Source organism: Hemitrygon akajei, chromosome 25 (assembly GCF_048418815.1).
Source record: "Hemitrygon akajei chromosome 25, sHemAka1.3, whole genome shotgun sequence".
NCBI classification, from domain to species: domain Eukaryota; kingdom Metazoa; phylum Chordata; class Chondrichthyes; order Myliobatiformes; family Dasyatidae; genus Hemitrygon; species Hemitrygon akajei.
The window spans coordinates 4,250,728-4,275,206 of record NC_133148.1 but is presented as its reverse complement, the minus strand read 5'-3'; the positions used below and the strand labels follow the sequence as shown (position 1 = coordinate 4,275,206).

Here is a 24,479-nt window from a genome sequence, read left to right as displayed (position 1 = left end):
GAGTGAAGTACGTTTCTCGGGCCTCTCATCTCTCCAGCCGGCCGCTGCTCCAAGCTCCAAAGCCGGCGCGAGTCCCCGGCCTTTCTGCTCAATCGGCAAACCCGAGTGAATTGGTTGTACACGGTGACATTATATGTACGTTGGTAACAAATTTACTTTGAAATTTAGTTTTGTGACTTTTGTGAGTTTACAGTAGTTTTATATCTTTGCCCTGTACTGCCGCACAAAATGACAAATTTCAGATGATTAAAGTTTGTGATAATAAACCGGATTCAGAATGTTGGGCCGAAGGGCCTCACTCGCTGCTCTGACGCGCCCGACTCAGCCTCCTGAACAGCTGACCTGGACGCGCCCGACTCAGCCTCCTGAACAGCCGACCTGGACGCGCCCGACTCAGCCTCCTGAACAGCTGACCTGGACGCGCCCGACTCAGCCTCCTGGACAGCTGACCTGGACGCGCCCGACTCAGCCTCCTGGACAGCTGACCTGGACGCGCCAGCGGGTGGAATCAGGAAGTGTCGATGATTTTCTGTGCCCGAGTTCAGAGGCGCCCCGGAATTGAGAGACGCTCTCTGCCGTGACAGCGGGTGTGTGACTCGACCCAGCGGGGAGGGGCGGATATTTCTACCGTGAACTTTGCGGACAAACTGCGGAGCGGAGAGCAGGAATCGCGCAGCAAAGCGGAGGTAAACAACTGTTAACACACCGAACTCTCTCGTCGTCTGGGACTTGCCAAATCAGTCTGAGATTCCCGGAACAGCGTCATTGCCAGGGTAAGGGGAGATTCCCAGGATTACGGGAAAAGGGAGACAGAGAGGGGCGGCGGGAGGGGGGGGAAGGAGCGGTGGGAGGGGAGAGGGAGCGGGGGTGGGAGGGGGAGCCGGAGTGGGGGAGGGGAGCGGGAGGGGCCGAGGAGGGAGGTGGAATGGGAAGAAGAGTGGGATTGGGATGGAGAGAGGACAGACGGGGAGAGTGAAGAAGGGGGCTGGAGTGAGGGGGAGACAGGGAAAGGGGGGGAGCGGGGGAGGGGGAGGGAGGAAGAGGGGATTGGGATGGAGAGTGAAGAAGGGGGATGGAGTGGGGGGGAGACAGGGAAAGTAGTGGGGGGGGGGAGAGAGGAAATAAGTGCAGTTCTTTTACCTGGCTCTCCCCCAGTGCACAGCGTATTCATCTGATCTGCACCGAAAGTTTGCAGGACAAACTCTTCACAGAATCTTGGTGCATGTGACAATAAATAAACTGGGCATCGCCACTTTCAGGGAGCTGAGGACTCAGATCCTGAGGTCCCTCTGTCCATCAGTACACCTGTGGTGAAGCCACGGAGCATGGAAACAGGCCACTCGGCCCAAATGGTGCATGCTGACCGTGGAATCCTCCCTGCTACTCCCTGTTGCCTGTGTTTGGCCCATTACCCTCCTAGTCCTTCCCCTGTCGAAATCTCTCTTAACTTTTGCCGCCTCAAATGCTGCCTGTAGTAAAAATCCCCGGCAATCTGGCTTTCTCCTGAATGTGATCACCTCTCTGCATCCTACCTGAATCGGACTTCCTCCGTCTGCCCCACCGATACCTGCCTGGGAGCCTGTACTGCTGTGGAGAGGTGAATCTAGAACACTAGAATACAACAGCACAGTGCAGGCCCTTCAGGTCTCGCTGCTGTGTCGATCCATATATTCCTTAAAAATAAAGTACTAAACCCACACTACCCCATAATCCTCTATTTTTCTTTCATCCATGTGCCTGTCCACGAGGCTCTTAAATACCCCTAATGTTTTAGCCTCCACCACCATCCCTGGCAAGCCATTCCAGGCACTCACAACCCTCTGTGTAAAAAATAAAAATAAAAATAAAAAATTTACCCTCGATGTCTCCCCTAAACTTCCCTCCCTTAACTTTGTACATGTGCCCTCTGGTGTTTGCTATTCGTGCCCTGGGAAACGGGTACTGGCTATCCACCCTATCTACACCTCTCATAATCTTGTAGACCCCTAGCAAGTCCCCTCTCCTTCTACGCTCCAAAGAGAAAACTCCCAGCTCTGCTAACCTTGCCTCAGAAGACTTGTATTCCAATCCAGGCAACATCCTGGTAAATCTCCTCTGCACCCTCTCCATAACTTCCACATCCTTCCTATAATGAGGTGACCAGAACTGAACACAATACTCTAAGTGCGGTCTCACCAGAGATTTGTAGAGTTGCAACATGACCTCTCTACTCTTGAACTCAATCCCCCGTTAATGAAGCCTAGCATCCCATAGGCCTTCTTAACTACCCTATCAACCTGCGCAGCGACCTTGAGGGATGTATGGATTTAAACCCCAAGGTCCCTCTGTTCATCTACACTCTTAAGTAACTGACCATTAATCCTGTACTCAGTCTTCTGGTTTGTCCTTCCAAAATGCATCACCTCACACTTGCCCGGATAGAATTCCATCTGCCACTTTTCTGCCCAATTCTGCATCCTGTCTATATCCTCTTGTAACCTTCGACAACCTACAGCTCCATCCAGAAATCCTCCAACCTCTGTGTCATCCGCAAACTTACTCACCCATCCTACCGCCTCTTCATCCAGGTCATTTATAAAAATCACAAAGAGCAGGGGTCCCAGGACAGATCCCTGCGGCACTCCACTAGTCGCCGACCTCCAGGCAGAATACTTTCCTTCCACTACTACCCTCTGCTTTCTTCCTGTAAGCCAATTTTTAACCAAACAGCCAAGGTTCTACTGATCCCATGCCTCATGAGTTTCTGAATGAGTCTCTCGTGGGGGACCTTGTCAAATGCCTTGCTAAAATCCATGTAGACCACATCTACCAGCCTACCCTCATCAATTTCTTTTGTTACCTCTTCAAAAAACTCAATTAGGCTCGTGAGGCACGACCTTCCCTTCACAAAGCCATGTTGACTATCCTTGAGTAGACTGTACTTCTCCAAATGCTTGTAGATCCTATCCTTAAGAATCCTTTCCAATAGTTTGCAGACCACCAACGTAAGACTCACCGGTCCATAGTTCCCAGGATTCTCCCTATTACCTTTTTTAAACAAGGGAACTACATTTGCCATTCTCCAATCCTCCGGCACCTCCCCTGCAGCCAAAAAGAATTCAAAGATCATAGCTACTGCTCCAGCGATCTCTCCTCTCACTTCACACGGCAACCTGGAGTATTTCACATCCGGCCCTGGGGACTTATCAATCTTGATGTTTTTGAGAAGATCCAACACTTCTTCTTCCTTAATCTCCACATTGCCCAGCACACAGGCCTGTTCTATTTTGACCTCACCCTGATCAAGTTCCATTTCACTAGTGAATACTGAAGCAAAGTATTCCTTTGGGACCTCCCTGACCTCCTCCGCCTCCAGGAACGTTGCCTTCTTTATCCTTTATCGTTCTTGTCATTCTTCTACTCTTCACATATGCATAGAACGCCTTGGGACGTTAATCCTACATGCCTAGGCCTTCTCATGCCCCCTTCGAGCTCTCCTAAGTCCCTCCTTAAGCTCCTTCCTGACTACCCTATATTTCTCATGAGCCCCTCCTGCTTCCTGCTTCTTGTATCTAACATATGCTTCCATCTTCCTCTTGATGAGTTGACTCATGTATTTTGTCAGCCCCGTTTCCCTTTTCCTACCATTCTTTCCTTCTCTCAGTGGGACAAACCTATCCTGAACCCGTCTCAAGTGGTCCCTAAACTTCCTCCACATTACTTCTGTGCTTTCCCCTTTGAACATCTGTTTCCAATTTACTCTCGCTAGTTCCTGCCTCATCCCTTCAAAGTTAGCCCTTCCCCAGTTAAGCACTTTACCATTTCGTCTTATTTTATCCCTTTCCATCGGTAAGCTGAAGCTAAGGGAGTTGTGGTCGCTCTCACCAAAATGCTCCCCCACCAAGAGGTCTGTCACCTGACCAGGTTCATTACCCAGAACTAGATCCAGTATGGCCTCTCCTCTCGTCGTCCGGTCCACATACTGTGTCAGGAATCCTTCTTGATCACACCTGACAAATTCAGCCCCATCAATCCCCCTTGCACTCAGGAGGTGCCAGTCAATATGAAGGAAGTTGAAATCACCCATAACTACAACCCTGTATTTCCTGCACCATTCTAAAATCTGCTTGTTTATCTGCCCCTCGGTGTCCTGAGGGCTATTTGGGGGCCTATAGACTACTCCCAGCACAGTGATTGATCCCTTCCTATTTCTGACTTCCACCCAGACCGACTCAGTGGACATTCCCTCTGCAATGTTCTCCCTTTCTATAGCTGTGATACTATTCCTGACCAGTAATGCTACTTCCCACCACCCCACCTTTTCTACCTCCCATCCTATTCCTTTTAAAACACCTAAACCCCGATACTTGCATCAGCCAATCCTGCCCTTCGTCCAGCCAAGTTTCAGTAACGGCCACAACATCGTAGTTCCACGTACTGATCCATGCTTTAAGTTCATCCCCTTTATTCCTAATACTCCTGGTGTTGAAATAGACACATTTCAACCCCTCTAACTGGCTACATTTATGTTTCATCCCCTGTCTGTCCTTCCTCACCAACTCAGAACACATTACATCATGCCCTTGTCCTTCTACCCTAATCTCTGCACTCACATTCTGATTCCCACCCCCTGCCAAAATAGTTTAAACCCTCCCCAACAGCTCCAGCAAACCTGCCCGCCAGGATATTGGTCCCTTTCCAATTCAGGTGCAGCCTGTCCTTTTTGTACAGGTCAGACCTTCCCCAGAAGAGATCCCAATGATCCAGAAATCTGATCCCCTGCCCCCTGCACCAACTCTTCAGCCACGCACTCATCTGCCATAACTTCCTGTTCCTACCCTCTCTGTCTCGTGGCACAGGCAGCAATCCCGAGATCACCACCCTTGAGGTCCTGCTTTTTAACTTTCCTAACTCCCTATATTCCTTCTTCAGGACCTCATCCCTACTCCTATCTATGTCATTGGTCCCCACGTGAACCACGACATCTGGCTGTTCACACTCTCTCCTGAGAATGCTGAGAACTCGATCCGAGATATCGCGGACCCTGGCACCAGGGAGGCAACAGACCATCCGGGATTCTCGATCTCTCTCACAGAACCTCTTATTTGTCCCCCAACTATCGAATCCTCTATCACTACTGCTCTGCTCTTTTCCCTCCTTCCTTTCTGAGCTGAGGGTCCAGTCTCAGCGCCAGAGATGCGACCACTGCAACTTGTCCCTGGTAGGTCGTCCCCACCAACAGTATCCAAAACAGTATACTTATTGTTGATGGGAACGGCCACGGGGGTGCTCTGCTCTTCCTGTCTATTCCCCTTCCCTCTCCTGTCTCCTGACTTTTATTGGTGACTGTCTCCCTGAAACTCTGCTCTATTACTGCCTCTGCCTCCCGAATGATCTGAAGTTCATCCGTCTCCAGCTCCAGTTCCCTAATTCGATTTGACAGGAGCTGCAGCTGGATGCACCTTTTGCGGGTGTAGTCATCAGAGACAATTGTGTTGTCCCTGACTTCCCACATCCTACAATTGGAGCACTGAACTGCCCTATCTACTGCCTCCATTACCAATTCCTGTTAATTAAATAAACTTACCCGGCCTTACCTCACTGGGAGCAAGCTCATCTTCGGCCGCTGCTCGCCGAAGCCTCTCGAGCCGAAGCCTCAAAGCTCCACTCCTTCACTAGCCCACTCACTGGCCGCTCTGCTTGAACTACCCCTTTTTTATTTGTTTGAGCTATTCAATTTTCAATTGTCCAATCATTTGCTTTCTGCTGAGTCTGAGCTATTCAAATCTCATTTGCCCAATCATCTGCTTTCTGCTGGGAATCTGTGGAACGTGTTGCCACAGAGGGCAGTGGAGGCTGTCACTGCGTGTATTAAAGGCAGCTAGTGTTGGCTCTTGATTAGTTAAGGTCATTAAAGGTCATGGGGAGAGTGGGTATGAGTCAAATCAAATCTCTCTTGTTCAAATGATGGGGTACACTAGACTCGACAGGCCAAATGGCCCAATTCTGCTCCTATGCAGAACAGTTGCAGAGAAGGTGCAAGATCATAATGAGGCAGCACATGAGGTCAAGAGTCCAAAGTCTATCTTGTACTAGTGGACCATTCAATAGTCTAATAACAGTGGGCTGGAAGCTGTGTTTGAACTTGGTGGTGCATACCCGGCTTTTGTATCTTCGGCTAGATGGAGAGTATGTCCGGGGTGAGTCCAGTTTGACACCTTGTATTCCATCTGGTTAGCCACCAACCTGAAAGCATGAGCTTCACCTTTTCATGCCTACGGTGATGAAATGCTTTGAGAGGTTAGTCATGGCTAGAATGAACCACTGCCTGGACCCACTGCAATTTGCCTATCACCATAGAGGGCCGACGGCAGACACAATCTCAATGGCTGTTCGTAGGGCCTTGGATCACCTGGACAATGCAAACACCTATGTTGGGATGCTGTTCATTGACAATAGACCTGTGTTTTACACCATCATTCCCACAGTCCTGATTGATAAGCTACAGAAACTGGGCATCTGTGCCTTCCTCTGCAATTAGATCCTTGACTTCCAAACTGGAAGACCACAATATCTCCTCCTCACTGACAATCGACACTGGTGCCCCTCAGGGGTGTGTGCTTGGCCCACTGCTCTACTCCCGCTGTACCCGTGACTGTGTGGCTCAGTACAGCTCAAACGCCACCCATAAGTTTGCTGATGATACGACCATTGTTGGTAGAATCTCAGGTGGTGACGAGAGGGCGTACAGGAGTGAGATAGACCAGCTGGTTGAGTGGTGCTGCAGCAACAACCTTGCAGTCAACGTCAGTAAGACGAAAGAACTGATTATGGACTTCAGGAAGGGTAACACGAGGGATCACCTACCAATCCTCACAGAGGGGTCAGAAGTGGAGAGAGTGAACAGTTCCTGGTGTCAAGATCTGAGGATCTAACCTGGTCCCAACATATTGACACAGCTATAAAGAAGGCAAGACAGTGGATATATTTCATTAGAAGAGATTTGGTTTGTTGCCTAAAACACCTGAAGGCTTCTGTAGATGTACCATGGAGAGCATTCTGACAGGCTGCATCGGGGTCTGGTGTGGGGGGAGGGGGGTGGGTGGCTACCATACAGAACCGAGAGAAGCCTCAGGAAGGTGTAAAATTAGTCAGCTCCATGTAGGGTTCAAGCTTCAACATCAAAGTCATCTGCAAGGAGAGGTGTCTCAGAAAGGCGGCATCTACTATTAAGGACCCCAATCACGCAGGACATGCCCTCTTCTCGTTAACATCAGGTAGGAGGTAGAGGAGCCCAAAGGCACACACTCAGAGATTCAGGAATAGCTTCTTCCCCTCTGCCATCAGGGAGGAGGTACAGGAGCCTGAAGACACACACTCAGCGATTCAGGAACAGCTTCTTCCCCTCTGCCATCAGGGAGGAGGTACAGGAGCCTGAAGACACACACTCAGCGATTCAGGAACAGCTTCTTCCCCTCTGCCATCAGGGAGGAGGTACAGGAGCCTGAAGGCACACACTCAGAGATTCAGCAACAGCTTCTTCCCCTCTGCCATCAGGGAGGAGGTACAGGAGCCTGAAGACACACACTCAGAGATTCAGGAACAGCTTCTTCCCCTCTGCCATCCGATTCATTGAACTCTTGACCACTACCCCACCCTGCCCCCCCACACACACACACACACAATTTCTGCTTTGCACTATTTTTAGTCTATTTAATAATCCAATATACATATATACTTAGTGTAACTGATTTACTTATTTAGTTTTTCTATATTATTACATATTGCATTGAACTGTTGCTGCTGTTAACAAATTTCGCGACACATTGCCGGTGATAATAAACCTGAGTCTGATTCATGACAACTTGTGCGGACGGCCGAGTGCCGACACGAACTTGCTGTACGCACCCGAATCAAAAGCTGGGGATGAACCAGAAGGTTCACCTGCTGAGGGCTGGATCTGTGGCAGGCGAGTCTGGTGACCCGGCTTTGTACAAGGAAACCAGGAATGACTTGTGGGGGTCTATTTGACTTGCATAAGCTATAAATCACAATAGTGTATATAGAAAAGGTTTCCACCCCATATATTGTGGTCCCTGTTGCCCTGATGCTCCCCATAAATGTGGATTCCTCACAGACGCCCAGCATCAGCAGCTCTGGTGCACGGCTTGAGATTTGTGCTGGGGCAGGCTCAGAGTGAAATGGCATTGTCTGCTGGGGGGTGGAGTGTGGTGGCCGGTGGGTTGGGATTGATGTGGGGGAAGGGGGCGGTGAAATCCTGGACCACACACAACACTTGTACCTTCGTTTGCATTTCAGCCACACAATGGTCAGACACTGCGGACTCGTGACAGCCCAGAACACCCCAGGTGAGCAGTCAGCCATGTTTAACACAGTTCCCTTTGACTAGGAGGACATTTGGCCACTGAGTCCATGTTGGTTCACACAATCCCATTCCCTGACTGGATTCAGGAATGGAAATGGGAGAGGGCCATTTGGATTGTGGACACGGGAGTGAATGGGAAGGGGTGGGGTACATTGGGATTGCGTACGGTGGGAGTGAATGGGAAGGGGTGGGGTCCATTGGGATTGTGTACGGTGGGAGTGAATGGGAAGGGTGTGTCCATTGGGATTGTGGACGGTGGGAGTGAATGGGAAGGGATGGGGTCCATTGGGATGGTGTATGGTGGGAGTGAATGGGAAGGGATGGGGTCCATTGGGATTGTGTATGGTGAGAGTGAGTGGGAAGGAGTGGGGTCCATTGGGATTGTGTATGGTGGGAGTGAATGGGAAGGGATGGGGTCCGTTGGGATTGTGTACGGTGGGAGTGAATGGGAAGGGTGTGTCCATTGGGATTGTGGACGGTGGGAGTGAATGGGAAGGGATGTTGTCCATTGGGATTGTGTGTGGTGGGAGTGAATGGGAAGGGGTGGGGTCCATTGGGATTGTGTACGGTGGGAGTGAATGGGAAGGGGTGGGGTCCATTGGGATTGTGTACGGTGGGAGTGAATGGGAAGGGGTGGGGTCCATTGGGATTGTGTACGGTGGGAGTGAATGGGAAGGGGTGGGGTCCATTGGGATTGTGTACGGTGGGAGTGAATGGGAAGGGGTGGGGTCCATTGGGATTGTGTACGGTGGGAGTGAATGGGAAGGGGTGGGTTCCATTGGGATCTTGTACAGTGGGAGTGAATGGGAAGAAGCGGGGTCCATTGGGATTGTGTATGGTGGGAGTGAATGGGAAGGGGTGGGGTCCATTGAGATTGTGTACGGTGGGAGTGAATGGGATGGTGTGGGTCCTATTGGGATTGTGTACGGTGTCAGTGAATGGGAAGGAGTGGGTCCCATTGGGATTGTGTATGGCGGGAGTGAATGGGAAGGGGTGGGGTCCATTGGGATTGTGTATGGTGAGAGTGAGTGGGAAGGAGTGGGGTCCATTGGGATTGTGTATGGTGGGAGTGAATGGGAAGGGATGGGGTCCATTGGGATTGTGTACGTGGGAGTGAATGGGAAGGGTGTGTCCATTGGGATTGTGGATGGTGGGAGTGAATGGGAAGGGATGTTGTCCATTGGGATTGTGTGTGGTGGGAGTGAATGGGAAGGGGTGGGGTCCATTGGGATTGTGTACGGTGGGAGTGAATGGGAAGGGGTGGGGTCCATTGGGATTGTGTACAGTGGGAGTGAATGGGAAGGGGTGGGGTCCATTGGGATTGTGTACGGTGGGAGTGAATGGGAAGGGGTGGGGTCCATTGGGATTGTGTACGGTGGGAGTGAATGGGAAGGGGTGGGGTCCATTGGGATTGTGTACGGTGGGAGTGAATGGGAAGGGGTGGGTTCCATTGGGATCTTGTACAGTGGGAGTGAATGGGAAGAAGTGGGGTCCATTGGGATTGTGTATGGTGGGAGTGAATGGGAAGGGGTGGGGTCCATTGGGATTGTGTACGGTGGGAGTGAATGGGATGGTGTGGGTCCTATTGGGATTGTGTACGGTGTCAGTGAATGGGAAGGAGTGGGTCCCATTGGGATTGTGTATGGCGGGAGTGAATGGGAAGGGTGTGTCCATTGGGATTGTGTACGGTGGGAGTGAATGGGAAGGGGTGGGGTCCATTGGGATTGTGTACGGTGGGAGTGAATGGGAAGGGTGTGTCCAATGGGATTGTGGACGGTGGGAGTGAATGGGAAGGGTGTGTCCATTGGGATTGTGGACGGTGGGAGTGAATGGGAAGGGTGTGTCCATTGGGATTGTGTATGGTGGGAGTGAATGGGAAGGGTGTGTCCATTGGGATTGTGTACGGTGGGAGTGAATGGGAAGGGGTGGGGTCTGTTGGGATTGTGTACGGTGGGAGTGAATGGGAAGGGGTGGGGTCCATTGGGATTGTGTACGGTGGGAGTGAATGGGAAGGGGTGGGGTCCATTGGGATTGTGTACGGTGGGAGTGAATGGGAAGGGGTGGGGTCCATTGGGATTGTGTACGGTGGGAGTGAGTGGGAAGGGGTGGGGTCTGTTGGGATTGTGTACGGTGGGAGTGAATGGGAAGGGGTGGGGTCCATTGGGATTGTGTACGGTGGGAGTGAATGGGAAGGGTTGGGGTCCATTGGGATTGTGTACGGTGGGAGTGAATGGGAAGGGGTGGGGTCCATTGGGATTGTGTATGGTGGGAGTGAATGGGAAGGGGTGGGGTCCATTGGGATTGTGTACGGTGGGAGTGAATGGGAAGGGGTGGGGTCCATTGGGATTGTGTACGGTGGGAGTGAATGGGAAGGGGTGGGGTCTATTGGGATTGTGTACGGTGGGAGTGAATGGGAAGGGGTGGGGTCTGTTGGGATTGTGTACAGTGGGAGTGAATGGGAAGGGGTAGGGTCTGTTGGGATTGTGTTCGGTGGGAGTGAATGGGAAGGGGTGGGGTCTGTTGGGATTGTGTACGGTGGGAGTGATTGGGAAGGGGTGTGTCCGTTGGGATTGTGTGCGGTGGGAGTGAATGGGATGGGGTGGGGTCTGTTGGGATTGTGTACGGTGGGAGTGAATGGGAAGGGGTGGGGTCCATTGGGATTGTGTACGGTGGGAGTGAATGGGAAGGGGTGGGGTTCATTGGGATTGTGTACGGTGGGAGTGAATGGGAAGGGTGGGGTCCATTGCGATTGTGTATGGTGGGAGTGAATGGGAAGGGTGTGTCCATTGGGATTGTGTATGGTGGGAGTGAATGGGAAGGGGTGGGGTCCATTGGGATTGTGGACAGTGGCAGTGAATGGAAAGGGGTGTGTTGTTAGGATTTCCAATGGTGGTTTCCACACCCTCCCCCTCACCTTGTTATTCCCCCGTTCCGACCCAGTTCCTCTGAAGAAGATCTCGGTGCGAGTGGAGGTGAAGGGCTTTGTGGCCGATGTGTCTGCAGACCTGGAGTACAGGAATGAGGAGGCTGCTCCCCTGGAGGCCGTGTTCACATTCCCTGTGGACAGCGATTCTGCCGTCTACAACTTCCAAGCGATGGTGGACGGGAAGACGTTGGTGGCCGAGATAAAGGAACGGGAACAGGTGGGTGGGCAAGGGTACTGAGAGCTGTGGGTGGGGATCACATGGGAGGTCAGAGGTTGAGGGTCATGGGGAGGTTGGCGGGGAGTGTGAGGTTGGTGGTGTATCCCTGTACACTGAAGCTGATCCTGTGGATCCAGATTTGGTGGCGGAGGTTTCCAGATATCCGTGAGCACCCTGAATGAAAGATCAGTATCCTGCATCCAGGAAAGGTCCTGGACTGGGAATCTGCTCCAGCATCTCAGGGCAGCAGAGGGGAGATTTTGGGTTCGAGGTGTGCAGTGTGCTGTCGGTTTGGTTTTCTTGAGATTCTTACACACTTGAAACAAATGCAATACGCCAACTTCTGTGGCGAGCCATGATTCGTTATTTAAGCAAGTACAAGCTTTTAGGAGGATCGCTCAACAAACTTGGCAGAGCTTGCGGGGTCCTGTGAAGCGATGCACCCCGAACAGGGGAACAGTCCTCCCTCTTTATAGGGGGTTACACCACAGTCGGTCACGTATGCAAGATACAGTTTTTAGCTACCCCCCCCGCAGTCACGTGCCTGGCAACAGTGACAGAATGAGACAAAGAATAATTCAGCACCTAAAGCAGAGGCAAAGGTCATCCACACAAAAACAACGTGTGCGATTAGTACCTGAATTCTTGCATGTCATCAGGACAAATACACCCTGATGTTAAAATCTCAATAATACTTGACAAAGACAACTTAATCATCTAAAAGCATCTAATTTCCTGCAAGTCAACGGGACAAATTATCTTTCAACATCTCAGTCGGAGTCAGACTCCCCTGGGGTGGGAATCAAGTTCTGTGAAGACTGATGTGGGATTGCGATTCCAGAGTGGTGATCCCCGGATTGTGCGGTGGGAGATGATCTTTCGTTGCGGCTCAGAGGGGTGGGGTTCTGAATTGGAGCTGTGTATTTTTATCTGCGGTGGTGACGAGCTGGCAGATCTGTCCCAAGTTAAGGTCTTTCAGCCAGAGCTAGGACCTTCTATCTTGAAGTATCGACTCGGGACCTCAGATGAGATCCTGGGATCTCAGATAAATGTTACCGGACACAGGGATCTTGGGATCTGGGACCAGACTCCATGCTGGGGTGGGGGGAAGGAGGCAGATCTGGTAACCAGCCTCCTCTGCTCTCTGCCCCAACCTGCCCACTCCCCTCTCCTCCAGGCTCAGGACGACTACGACGATGCCATCTCCTCCGGCCAGGAGGCCTTCCTGCTCGAGGAGGACAGCAGTAGCAGTGACGTCTTCACCTGCAGGGTGGGCAACCTGCCCCCAGGCTGTGCGGCCACCGTCTCCTTCAGCCTGGCCCAGGAACTTCCCCTTGAAGCTGATGGTGCCGTCCGCTTCACTCTGCCCGCTGTCCTAAACCCCCGGTACACCCCTGCAGGTAAGTTCCTGGTCCCAAAGAGAGGGTCACCCACCGATGCTACCCTGCAGTGGGAGAGAGTCAGACACAGGGTGAGGCTCCCTCCACACCGTCCCGTCACACACTCCCAGGGACAGGGCCAGACACAGGGTGAGGCTCCCTCCACACCGTCCCGTCACACACTCCCGGGGACAGGGTCAGACACACGGTGAGGCTCCCTCCACACCGTCCCGTCACACACTCCCAGGGACAGGGTCAGACACAGGGTGAGGGTCCCTCCACACCGTCCCGTCACACACTCCCAGGGACAAGGTCAGACACAGGGTGAGGCTCCCTCCACACCGTCCCGTCACACACTCCCAGGGACAGGGTGAGGCTCCCTCCACACCGTCCCGTCACACACTCCCGGGGACAGGGTCAGACACAGGGTGAGTCTCCCTCCCCACCGTCCCGTCACACACTCCCAGGGACAGGGTCAGACACAGGGTGAGGCTCCGTCCACACCGTCCCGTCACACAATCCCAGTGACAGGGTCAGACACAGGGTGAGGCTCCCTCCACACCATCCTGATACACTCCCAGGAACAGGGTCAGACACAGGGTGAGGCTCCCTCCACACCGTCCCGTCACACACTCCCAGGGACAGAGTCAGACACAGGGTGAGGCTCCCTCCCCACCGTCCCGTCACACACTCCCGGGGACAGGGTCAGACACAGGGTGAGGCTCCCTCCACACCGTCCCGTCACACACTCCCAGGGACAGGGTCAGACACAGGGTGAGGCTCCCTCCACACCGTCCCGTCACACACTCCCGGGGACAGGGTCAGACACAGGGCGAGGCTCCCTCCACACCGTCCCGTCACACACTCCCATGGACAGGGTCAGAGACAGGGTGAGGCTCCCTGCACACCGTCCCGTCACACATCCCGGGGACAGGGTCAGACACAGGGTGAGCCTCCCTCCACACCGTCCCATCACACACTCCCAGGGACAGGGTCAGACACGGGGTGAGGCTCCCTCCACACCGTCCGTCACACACTCCCAGGGACAGGGTCAGACACAGGGTGAGGCTCACTCCACACCGTCCCGTCACACACTCCCAGGGACAGGGTCAGACACAGGGTGAGGCTCACTCCACACCGTCCCGTCACACACTCCCAGGGACAGGGTGAGGCTCCCTCCACACCGTCCCGTCACACACTCCCGGGGACACGGTCAGACACAGGGGGAGGCTCCCTCCACACCGTCCCGTCACACACTCCCGGGGACACGGTCAGACACGGGGGAGGCTCCCTCCACACCGTCCCGTCACACACTCCCAGGGACAGGGTCGGACACAGGGTAAGGCTCCCTCCACACCGTCCCGTCACACACTCCCGGGGACAGGGTCAGAGACGGGGGGAGGCTCCCTCCACACCGTCCCGTCACACACTCCCGGGGACAGGGTCAGACACGGGGGGAGGCTCCCTCCACACCGTCCCGTCACACACTCCCGGGGACAGGGTCAGACACGGGGTGAGTCTCCCTCCACCCCGTCCCGTCACACACTCCCGGGGACAGGGTCAGACACGGGGGGAGGCTCCCTCCACCCCGTCCCGTCACACACTCCCGGGGACAGGGTCAGACACGGGGGGAGGCTCCCTCCACCCCGTCCCGTCACACACTCCCGGGGACAGGGTCAGACACGGGGGGAGGCTCCCTCCACCCCGTCCCGTCACACACTCCCGGGGACAGGGTCAGACACGGGGGGAGGCTCCCTCCACACCGTCCCGTCACACACTCCCGGGGACAGGGTCAGACACGGGGTGAGTCTCCCTCCACCCCGTCCCGTCACACACTCCCGGGGACAGGGTCAGACACGGGGGGAGGATCCCTCCACACCGTCCCGTCACACACTCCCGGGGACAGGGTCAGACACGGGGTGAGGCTCCCTCCACACCGTCCCGTCACACACTCCCGGGGACAGGGTCAGACACGGGGGGAGGCTCCCTCCACACCGTCCCGTCACACACTCCCGGGGACAGGGTCAGACACGGGGGGAGGCTCCCTCCACACCGTCCCGTCACACACTCCCGGGGACAGTGTCAGACAGGATGAGGCTCCCTCCACACCGTCCCGTCACACACTCCCAGGGACAGGGTCAGACACAGGGTGAGGCTCCCTCCGCACCGTCCCGTCACACACTCCCGGGGACAGGGTCAGACACAGGGTGAGGCTCCCTGCACACCGTCCCGTCACACACTCCCAGGGACAGGGTCAGACACAGGGTGAGGCTCCCTCCACACCGTCCCGTCACACACTCCCGGGGACAGGGTCAGACACGGGGGGAGGCTCCCTCCACACCGTCCCGTCACACACTCCCGGGGACAGGGTCAGACACGGGGGGAGGCTCCCTCCACACCGTCCCGTCACACACTCCCAGGGACAGGGTCAGACACAGGGTGAGGCTCCCTCCTCACCATCCCGTCACACACTCCCAGGGACAGGGTCAGACACGGGGGGAGGCTCCCTCCACACCGTCCCGTCACACACTCCCGGGGACAGGGTCAGACACGGGGTGAGGCTCCCTCCACACCGTCCCGTCACACACTCGCAGGGACAGGGTCAGACTCCCCCGTTCAGTGCTCTTGAATCTAACGAAACCACCTCCAACTCTCCCAGGCACCCAGGGTCCCCGTATAACCCAGGCCAGTGCCTCCACGGACAAGCCACTCTACACTTTGGAGCTGGAGGCTCATTTCCACAGCCCACATGGGATCTCCCGGATCCAATCCAATTGCCAAGTGACACCCGTGGAATTCCTCAATCCCGACAAGACGTCAGCCAAGGTAAGGAAGGCGGTTTCACACCAAAATCCATCAGTGGGACAGTGGTCTTGTGGAGGGGAAGTGGGAATAAAGTAACAATTCAACCGGACAGACGGACATCAGATACACTGACTGGTGTCCCTCAGTCCCTCTCCCTCAGGGGGATATCTGTACACTGACCGGTGTCCCTCAGTCTCTCTCCCTCAGGGGGATATCTGTACACTGACTGATGTCCCTCAGTCCCTCAGGGGGATATCTGTACACTGACTGGTGTCCCTCAGTCCCTCAGGGGGATATCTGTACACTGACTGGTGTGCCTCAGTCCCTCTCCCTCAGGGGGATATCTGTACACTGACCGGTGTCTCTCAGTCCCTCTCCCTCAGGGGTATATCTGTACACTGACCGGTGTCCCTCAGTCCCTCTCCCTCAGGGGGATATCTGTACACTGACCGGTGTCCCTCAGTCCCTCTCCCTCAGGGGGATATCTGTACACTGACCGGTGTCCCTCAGTCCCTCTCCCTCAGGGGGATATCTGTACACTGACCGGTGTCTCTCAGTCCCTCTCCCTCAGGGGGATATCTGTACACTGACCGGTGTCCCTCAGTCCCTCTCCCTCAGGGGGATATCTGTACACTGACCGGTGTCCCTCAGCCCCTCTCCCTCAGGGGGATATCTGTACACTGACTGGTGTCCCTCAGTCCCTCTCCCTCAGGGGGATATCTGTACACTGACCGGTGTGCCTCAGTCCCTCTCCCTCAGGGGGATATCTGTACACTGACTGGTGTCCCTCAGTCCCTCTCCCTCAGGGGGATATCTGTACACTGACTGGTGTCCCTCAATCCCTCTCCCTCAGGGGGATATCTGTACACTGACCGTTGTGCCTCAGTCCCTCTCCCTCAGGGGGATATCTGTACACTGACCGGTGTCCCTCAGTCCCTCTCCCTCAGGGGGATATCTGTACACTGACTGGTGTCCCTCAATCCCTCTCCCTCAGGGGGATATCTGTACACTGACCGTTGTGCCTCAGTCCCTCTCCCTCAGGGGGATATCTGTACACTGACTGGTGTCCCTCAGTCCCTCTCCCTCAGGGGGATATCTGTACACTGACTGGTGTCCCTCAGCCCCTCTCCCTCAGGGGGATATCTGTATACTGACCGGTGTCTCTCAGTCCCTCTCCCTCAGGGGGATATCTGTACACTGACCGGTGTCTCTCAGCCCCTCTCCCTCAGGGGGATATCTGTACACTGACCGGTGTCTCTCAGTCCCTCTCCCTCAGGGGGATATCTGTACACTGACCGGTGTCTCTCAGTCCCTCTCCCTCAGGGGGATATCTGTACACTGACCGGTGTCCCTCAGTCCCTCTCCCTCAGGGGGATATCTGTACACTGACTAGTGTTTCTCAGTCCCTCTCCCTCAGGGGGATATCTGTACACTGACCGGTGTCCCTCAGTCCCTCTCCCTCAGGGGGATATCTGTACATTGACCGGTGTCTCTCAGCCCCTCTCCCTCAGGGGGATATCTGTACACTGACCGGTGTCCCTCAGTCCCTCTCCCTCAGGGGGATATCTGTACACTGACCGGTGTCCCTCAGTCCCTCTCCCTCAGGGGGATATCTGTACACTGACCGGTGTCTCTCAGTCCCTCTCACACAGGGGGATATCTGTACACTGACTGGTGTCCCTCAGTCCCTCTCACACAGGGGGATATCTGTACACTGACTAGTGTTTCTCAGTCCCTCTCCCTGAAGGGGAGTTTCTGGTGACTCTCTGTCCCCTCCTGTTCTGCTCTGTGTTCTGACCCTGTGTTGTGATCCCCATTTCCAGCTCTCCCTGGTGAAGGGTCACGGTTTCGACAGGGACGTCGAGCTCTTGATGTTCTCCGAGAAGGTCCATGAACCGAGCGCCATCCTCGAGGCAGGGCAGGGATCTGCTTCTCCAGGTGGGGGCTTCTCTGGGAAGGCGAATGTGTCCCATTATTGTGGGGGTGGCTGTTGGAGTAGGGTTGTATGAGGTGAGAGGGGAGTGGGAACGTGTGGGATGGGGCTGGAAGGGCAGGTGGGAAGTGAGAGAGGGCAGGTGTATTGTGGGATGGAGTTTAGGATGGGGGAAGGGGTTTGGGAGGTTGGTCAGATGGGGTGTGGGGGTGATGGGAAAGGTTGGGGTGGACGGTGATTTTTTGTGAATTTGCCCATGTAGGGTGTGTGATGGAGCTCTGATGGGGTTAGGAGGGATTGGGATGGGGGTGTGAGATGCAGGGTGGGGATGGGAGGTGGCCGGATGAGTCCTGTGCTCCTAGATAACCAGTACTGATTGGGTCATTTGGGAAGAGTCTCCTCCTCCCCCCTGACACGCTCCTCTTGCCCCAACACAGGGACCCTGATGGCCGACCCCACTGTCATGGTGAATCTCTTCCCCCGATTTCCCGAGGATCGCCAGGACGTGCCGGCAGGCGAGTTCATCTTCCTCATGGATAGGTCGGGCAGTATGGGAATGCTGATGTCCCACGGAAACTCCAGGTCCCGGATCCAGTGTGCCAAGGTAAATCCGGCCCGGGATGCAGAGGGAATCAGTCGTGCGGGCCTATGGGACGGAGGGTCTGTTTCGATTTTCCGGCCGGGATGTGGAGTTGTGGGAATGCCCAGGAAAGTTTCAGGACTCATAAGTTCTCTTCCCCCCCACAGGACACGCTGCTCCTGCTCCTCAAGAGCCTTCCCATGGGATGTTTCTTCAATATTTACGGATTTGGGAGCCACTTCACCTCGTTCTTCCCGTAAGTGGAAACTTGCATCTGGGGGCCGGGAACTTGAGGGCCAGAAATCCCGGGTAGAACCTGACCCAACCGTTTCCCATTTTGATTCATTAGAGCCGTATTGGTGACCCCCACCCCCACCCCAGCCACCTTCGCCAACACCACCCTACACCACCAGCCACCCCCACCCCCGCCACCACTCTCTGTATAAAATGCGAGTAGGGGAAATTGGTAAAAATAAAACAACAAATAATATGTTAACTGCCATTTCTTAATTGCATTACGAACTGAGGAAACGGCTACCTGAAAACGCTTTGCTATCTTCTTTTAGCCTTCTCCTGATTTGTGGGCACCACTTATTTTAATTTTCAGAGTGCTAGGCAGCTGCTTAGAGGAGTCCATGGCTGCTGATTGTTGGGACAAGGTTTGAGGAGTCAGGGTATTTATAAAGCTCTGAAATTTGCATCACCTGGCCTTTCCTAACGATGACTGTGAACAAGCCATAGCCCTAACAAGCTAATTAAGGTCTGAGACCTTGGTAAAAGTTATCTGAGAGCTCAGATCTCTTGGGGTGCCCAAACTTTTGAATCCTGCTGCTTTCCTTTTTTTCACTCTAAAATTGTACAAAACAAAAATAATACACGAATCTTGCTTAAAATGTTGAAAAGAATGTTTCATCTTTAATTTTATGACCTTTGGAGATCAGTTCATCTTCTACTCACTTAACTATTCACAGTAACAGAAATTTTGACCTCGGCTGCCCAAACTTTTGCATGCCACAGTATTCATGAAACAGCCCCTGAGATTTGTCTTTCCAAAGTCATGAAAGAAAGAAAACTATGGAACCTGTTCACAGTAAAACATCAAACCTCACCCCCCCCCCCCACGCCCATCCGTAATTAGACTAAATCACGTAAGCTGCGAAAAAGATGAGCCAAAAACAATGAATATAAAACACAAACTCAATAGAGTCCAGGCATCATAACGTGATCTATAGAGTCCAGGCATCATAACGTGATCTATAGAGTCCAGGCATCATAACGTGATCTATAGAGTCCAGGCATCATAACGTGATCTATAGAGTCCAGGCGTCATAACGTGATCTATAGAGTCCAGGCATCATAACGTGATCTATAGAGTCCAGGCGTCATAACGTGATCTATAGAGTCCAGGCGTCATAACGTGATCTAGAGAGTCCAATGCAGAAACCGCATCGATTAACTTTGCACGAGACCCAGGACTCCAGCACAATTCTCCAGCAGCATTGAGCAGACCATTCTAGCGTAGACACTTTCCTTCAGGAGCAGTCAGTGAGAGACTGTCACACAGAGACACCGAGAGACTGTCACACAGAGAGACTGTCACACAGAGAGACTGTCACACAGAGAGACTGTCACACCGAGAGACTGTCACACAGAGACACCGAGAGACTGTCACACAGAGACACCGAGAGACTGTCACACAGAGAGACTGTCACACAGAGACACCGAGAGACTGTCACACAGAGACACCGAGAGACTGTCACACAGAGACACCGAGAGACTGTCACACAGAGAGACTGTCACACAGAGAGACTGTCACACAGAGAGACTGTCACACAGAGACACAGAGAGACTGTCACACAGAGACACCGAGAGACTGTCACACAGAGACACCGAGAGACTGTCACACAGAGAGACTGTCACACCGAGACACCGAGAGACTGTCACACCGAGAGACTGTCACACCGAGAGACTGTCACACAGAGACACAGAGAGACTGTCACACAGAGACACAGAGAGACTGTCACACAGAGACACAGAGAGACCGTCACACAGAGACACCGAGAGACCGTCACACAGAGACACCGAGAGACTGTCACACAGAGAGACTGTCACACAGAGAGACTGTCACACAGAGACACCGAGAGACTGTCACACAGAGACACCGAGAGACTGTCACACAGAGAGACTGTCACACCGAGACACCGAGAGACTGTCACACCGAGAGACTGTCACACCGAGAGACTGTCACACCGAGAGACTGTCACACAGAGAGACTGTCACACAGAGAGACCGTCACACAGAGACACAGAGAGACCGTCACACAGAGACACAGAGAGACCGTCACACAGAGACACCGAGAGACCGTCACACCGAGAGACCGTCACACAGAGAGACTGTCACGCAGAGACACCGAGAGACTGTCACACAGAGACACCGAGAGACTGTCACACAGAGAGACTGTCACACAGAGACACAGAGAGACTGTCACACAGAGACACAGAGAGACTGTCACACAGAGACACCGAGAGACTGTCACACAGAGACACCGAGAGACTGTCACACAGAGAAACTGTCACACCGAGACACCGAGAGACTGTCACACCGAGAGACTGTCACACCGAGAGACTGTCACACCGAGAGACTGTCACACCGAGACACAGAGAGACTGTCACACAAAGACACCTACCTCTGACGGCAGCGAGCAAGAGGGCAGTAAACATCGTTGAGTACCCACTTGCCTTCTGTTGAGAAGCAGGCTGGACAGCTCGAGTTAATTTCACACAACAGTTAACAAAACTATTTGCCGTAATGTGTCTTATCAGCCTCCCTGAGATGTGGAGCTCCCGGCAGTGACATGCGACGCCCTGTCACTACTTCGAATGGATTTCGTTTCAATTTCTTGTTTGGTGTTGCCCTGAAGACCAGAGGAAGAGCTTAGGCCACGGTACGCCTTCCTTGTGATTCTCAGTCAGTCACCGTCTGGACACTCCATTCACTCGTCTGGCTTGTCCTGATGACTCTGGGTGACGTGGACAATGAAACAAACATTCAATGTTCATCTGTCGACATAGTTCCTGTCAAACTCTCCCAGTGAAATGTGATCCTTAGTCATGGTCGATGTGACACAGCAATTCCCACCTTGAGATATAGTCCTGGATGAGAGGTTTTTCCTGTGTGTGTGTGTGTGTGTGTGTGTGTGTGTGTGTGTGTGTGTGTGTGTGTGTGTGTGTGTGTGTGTGTGTGTGTGTGTGTGTGTGTGTGTCTTTCCTTGCTGTGGCTGTTGACTCGTAGCAATGACTGTTGACCCATGGTCAGAGACTGTTGATCTTAACTGTGATGATCTTATTCCCATTTCGATATCCTTGTTCCAATTGTTTGGTGCATTGTAAAACCTCACTATATCGAACACTCCAATTCATTTTGGCACCTTTCCCATTTTTGCAATATCTGGTCTTAAGTCGTCCATGAAAAGTTGACTTCAATTGTAGGAACCTCTATGTAATCTTCATTTATTCCTGAAGCGCCTGAAAACCTTCAGCACGTTCTCCTGTAGCATTCCTCGTATTCAGAAACATCCTCAGAAATCGTTTACTTACAATCCACCACTTTCCTCCGATCAGTCCACGTCCGTCATTCTTCCAATCATCTCTCAATTGCATTCCAACCATCTTGTATATTTTGTTAATTGTCTTTAATGTTGTTGTCAGCTCGATGAGTCACAACATAGTCGACAAACATTTGGATGCCATTATATGGGTGCAGTTTGTTCTTAATATGATAAAGCTCAATCCAAGTCTTTAGACTTCCATTTTTTTAGGAGGTGGAATTTCTTTGGACCATTGGACTCCCTTCTCGGTTTAGGTGGTTGATGAGAAACCATTAGTCTCCTTTCATAGGTTCTATCATCAGTCCCGTGTTTCTTCACGTCCTTGGTCTTTAATGGGGAAAATCGTACCACAACTGCCAATCCTATTGCTTCATCACTGTCATCCTCACCTGTGTCACTAGAGGTCGCCGTAGAGTCCGTGCTGTGATTGCTCAGGGTCCAGACGGTGGTGCTGTCTGGGAGGACCGTCCAACGAGGGGGTGTTTCCCAAGGAGAAGCATTTCTGGCCAGGCTACCAGCTCGAGGTCCCTGCTGGGCTTTCTGATACTGCTTAGTTTACTTGGAAGCTCCACGCAATGCACTTTGATTTGATTGCACGCACCATGTTGTGTTCTCACTTGCTCAGCTGAAGCAAAAATTTGCTATTTAGACTTTTTACCGTCTCTGTCACACTGGTTTTGTAATCGATCACAGTTTTCCTTACCTCTTGCAGCTGTTCAATGAACTTTTATGACTTGACTCATTCTGCCAAGTCATAAATTATGTTTTCCATCAGACCACGTGCCCACTGAGTCACAGATTTGAATTTCTCATGCAGCTTTCAGAACTGTGGTGATACTGCTGATGTCCAGCCAGTCTTATCCTTTCCCAAAGACAGTCTTCACATCTTATTCCATATCTTAATATCAGGCAAGGCTCACATTTCATTAGATTCAACCTTTGGCCTTTGTCTATATCCAATCTCCTGTAATACTTAATTCATCCGAACTTTTATCAGTTGGATCGAAATACCTCTGGCTTGTGTTAAAATATTATTGGATTACAATCAGAAGATCACAGGATTGCAAAGAACAGTTTTCTTTTCTCATTGGATTTCAGTCTAAATATTTTGTACACATCAGATTACAGAGTCTGTTAGGTACTCCACTGCTTAGTAAGAATTTGAGTGCATTGTAAATTCTAGTGCCCAGGATAGCAATGTAAAGAGTAAGAGAGCTTTCCTTCAGTCTTAAAGCTGCACTAGATCAGGGCTTTCCCCACCTGGGGTCCATGGCATAAATAAACTTGGGAACCTTTGTACTAGATGGTATATTGAAGCAATATCTAGATGATTTGAACTGCTGGGAGATGCTCCCCGACCTGTTCTGTCAGCCCCACTTCTCCGCGCTAACCCCATCCCCTCTGCTCCCTTCCGATGTCTGTCTTGGACGGAGTTGTCATGTTGTTGTTGGATTACCTCCCCCTCAACCTGCACAGGAAGAGTGTTGAGTACAATCAGACCTCCATGCAGGAAGCACTGTCTCAGCTGAAGGAGATCGATGCGGATATGGGTGGGACAGAGATCCTGCAGCCCCTATCGGCCATCTACACAACACCCTGCGTGCCAGGACACCCACGACAGGTAAAGTGCATCATCACCCCTCCCTGTGGTTCACCCGAGAGACGGAGAGACTGAAAGGGTGGAAGAGGAGGAGAGAGCGAGAGGGAGGGAGGGACTGAGATGGAGGGAGTGACGGACTGAAGGTGTGAGACATGAGGGAATGTGAGAAGTGCAAGATGGGAGAGGAGTTCAGGGAAGGAAGGAGATGGGAGAGGAGTTGAGGGAGTGAGGGAAGGAAGGAGATGGGAGAGGAGTTGAACGAGTGAGGGGAGGAAGGAGATGGGAGAGGAGTTGAGGGAGTGAGGGAAGGAAGGAGATGGGAGAGGAGTTGAACGAGTGAGGGGAGGAAGGAGATGGGAGAGGAGTTGAGGGAGCGAGGGGAGGAAGGAGATTGGAGAGGAGTTGAGTGAGAGAAGGAAGGAGATGGCTGAGAGGAAGGGAGAGAAGAAGAGCGGGGATGAGAGAGAGGAACGGTGAAGAGAGAATGTGAGTGGAGAACGAGAGAGAGAGAATGGGAGGATGAGAAAGAGTATCGCAATTAAACAAACCAGACAGAAAATAGAGAATCTGAGGGATGAGAAAGAGTGAGTGTGAGAAGAAGTGAATGAGAGAGGGACAGATGAGAGAAATTAAACAAAGGGGGGTAATCAGAGACTTGGGTAGGAAAACATGTGAATGGGAAGGAGGGGGGGTTAAGAGTAAGAGAGGGACAGAAGGGAAGGAATGTGACGGGATGTGTGGGAGAAATAATAAGAGGTGGGAGAATGAGAGAAAGAGAGAGAGAGGCGGTGAGTGAGGATAACACTGTAGGAATGGTGTGCTGGCACTGGGGGGACTGCAGAGGAGATTCACCAGGACCGTACCAGGGACAGAGTGTCTTGGTGATGAGGAGAAAGGTTGGTCTGTCTCCCCAGGGTGGAGGATGGTACAAGGGAACATGACTGAGGTTTATAAAATTATGTGGTGTATAGACAGGAAACGTTCCCCCACATCAGAAGTAGGTAAAACTGGAGGCTGTTGATGTTGGACGGGGGTGTGGAAGAGATTTAGAGGGAATCTGAGAGGAC

At 52.8% G+C, this 24,479-nt stretch overlaps 1 protein-coding gene across 20 annotated transcripts in view; it reads left to right on the top strand.

Annotated features, from left to right (window-relative positions):
• Positions 1-369: 369 nt before the first annotated feature.
• The window catches only part of LOC140716334 (von Willebrand factor A domain-containing protein 5A-like), a 59,234-nt gene continuing 35,124 nt past the window's right edge, over positions 370-24,479 (top strand). For 4 of the 20 annotated variants that reach the window (XM_073028964.1, XM_073028965.1, XM_073028959.1 and 1 more), the window contains exons 1-9: positions 381-773; positions 8,299-8,348; positions 11,306-11,508; positions 12,686-12,908; positions 15,547-15,713; positions 17,516-17,630; positions 18,063-18,229; positions 18,373-18,461; positions 23,289-23,433. In XM_073028964.1, coding sequence (XP_072885065.1) covers positions 8,306-8,348; positions 11,306-11,508; positions 12,686-12,908; positions 15,547-15,713; positions 17,516-17,630; positions 18,063-18,229; positions 18,373-18,461; positions 23,289-23,433 — 1,152 coding nt within the window. In that variant the 5' untranslated portion in view covers positions 381-773; positions 8,299-8,305. Of the gene's footprint in view, positions 774-8,298; positions 8,349-11,305; positions 11,509-12,685; positions 12,909-15,546; positions 15,714-17,515; positions 17,631-18,062; positions 18,230-18,372; positions 18,462-23,288; positions 23,434-24,479 lie in introns of all 20 variants that reach the window. The other 16 variants (XR_012096280.1, XR_012096281.1, XR_012096278.1 and 13 more) reach the window with 8 other exon arrangements.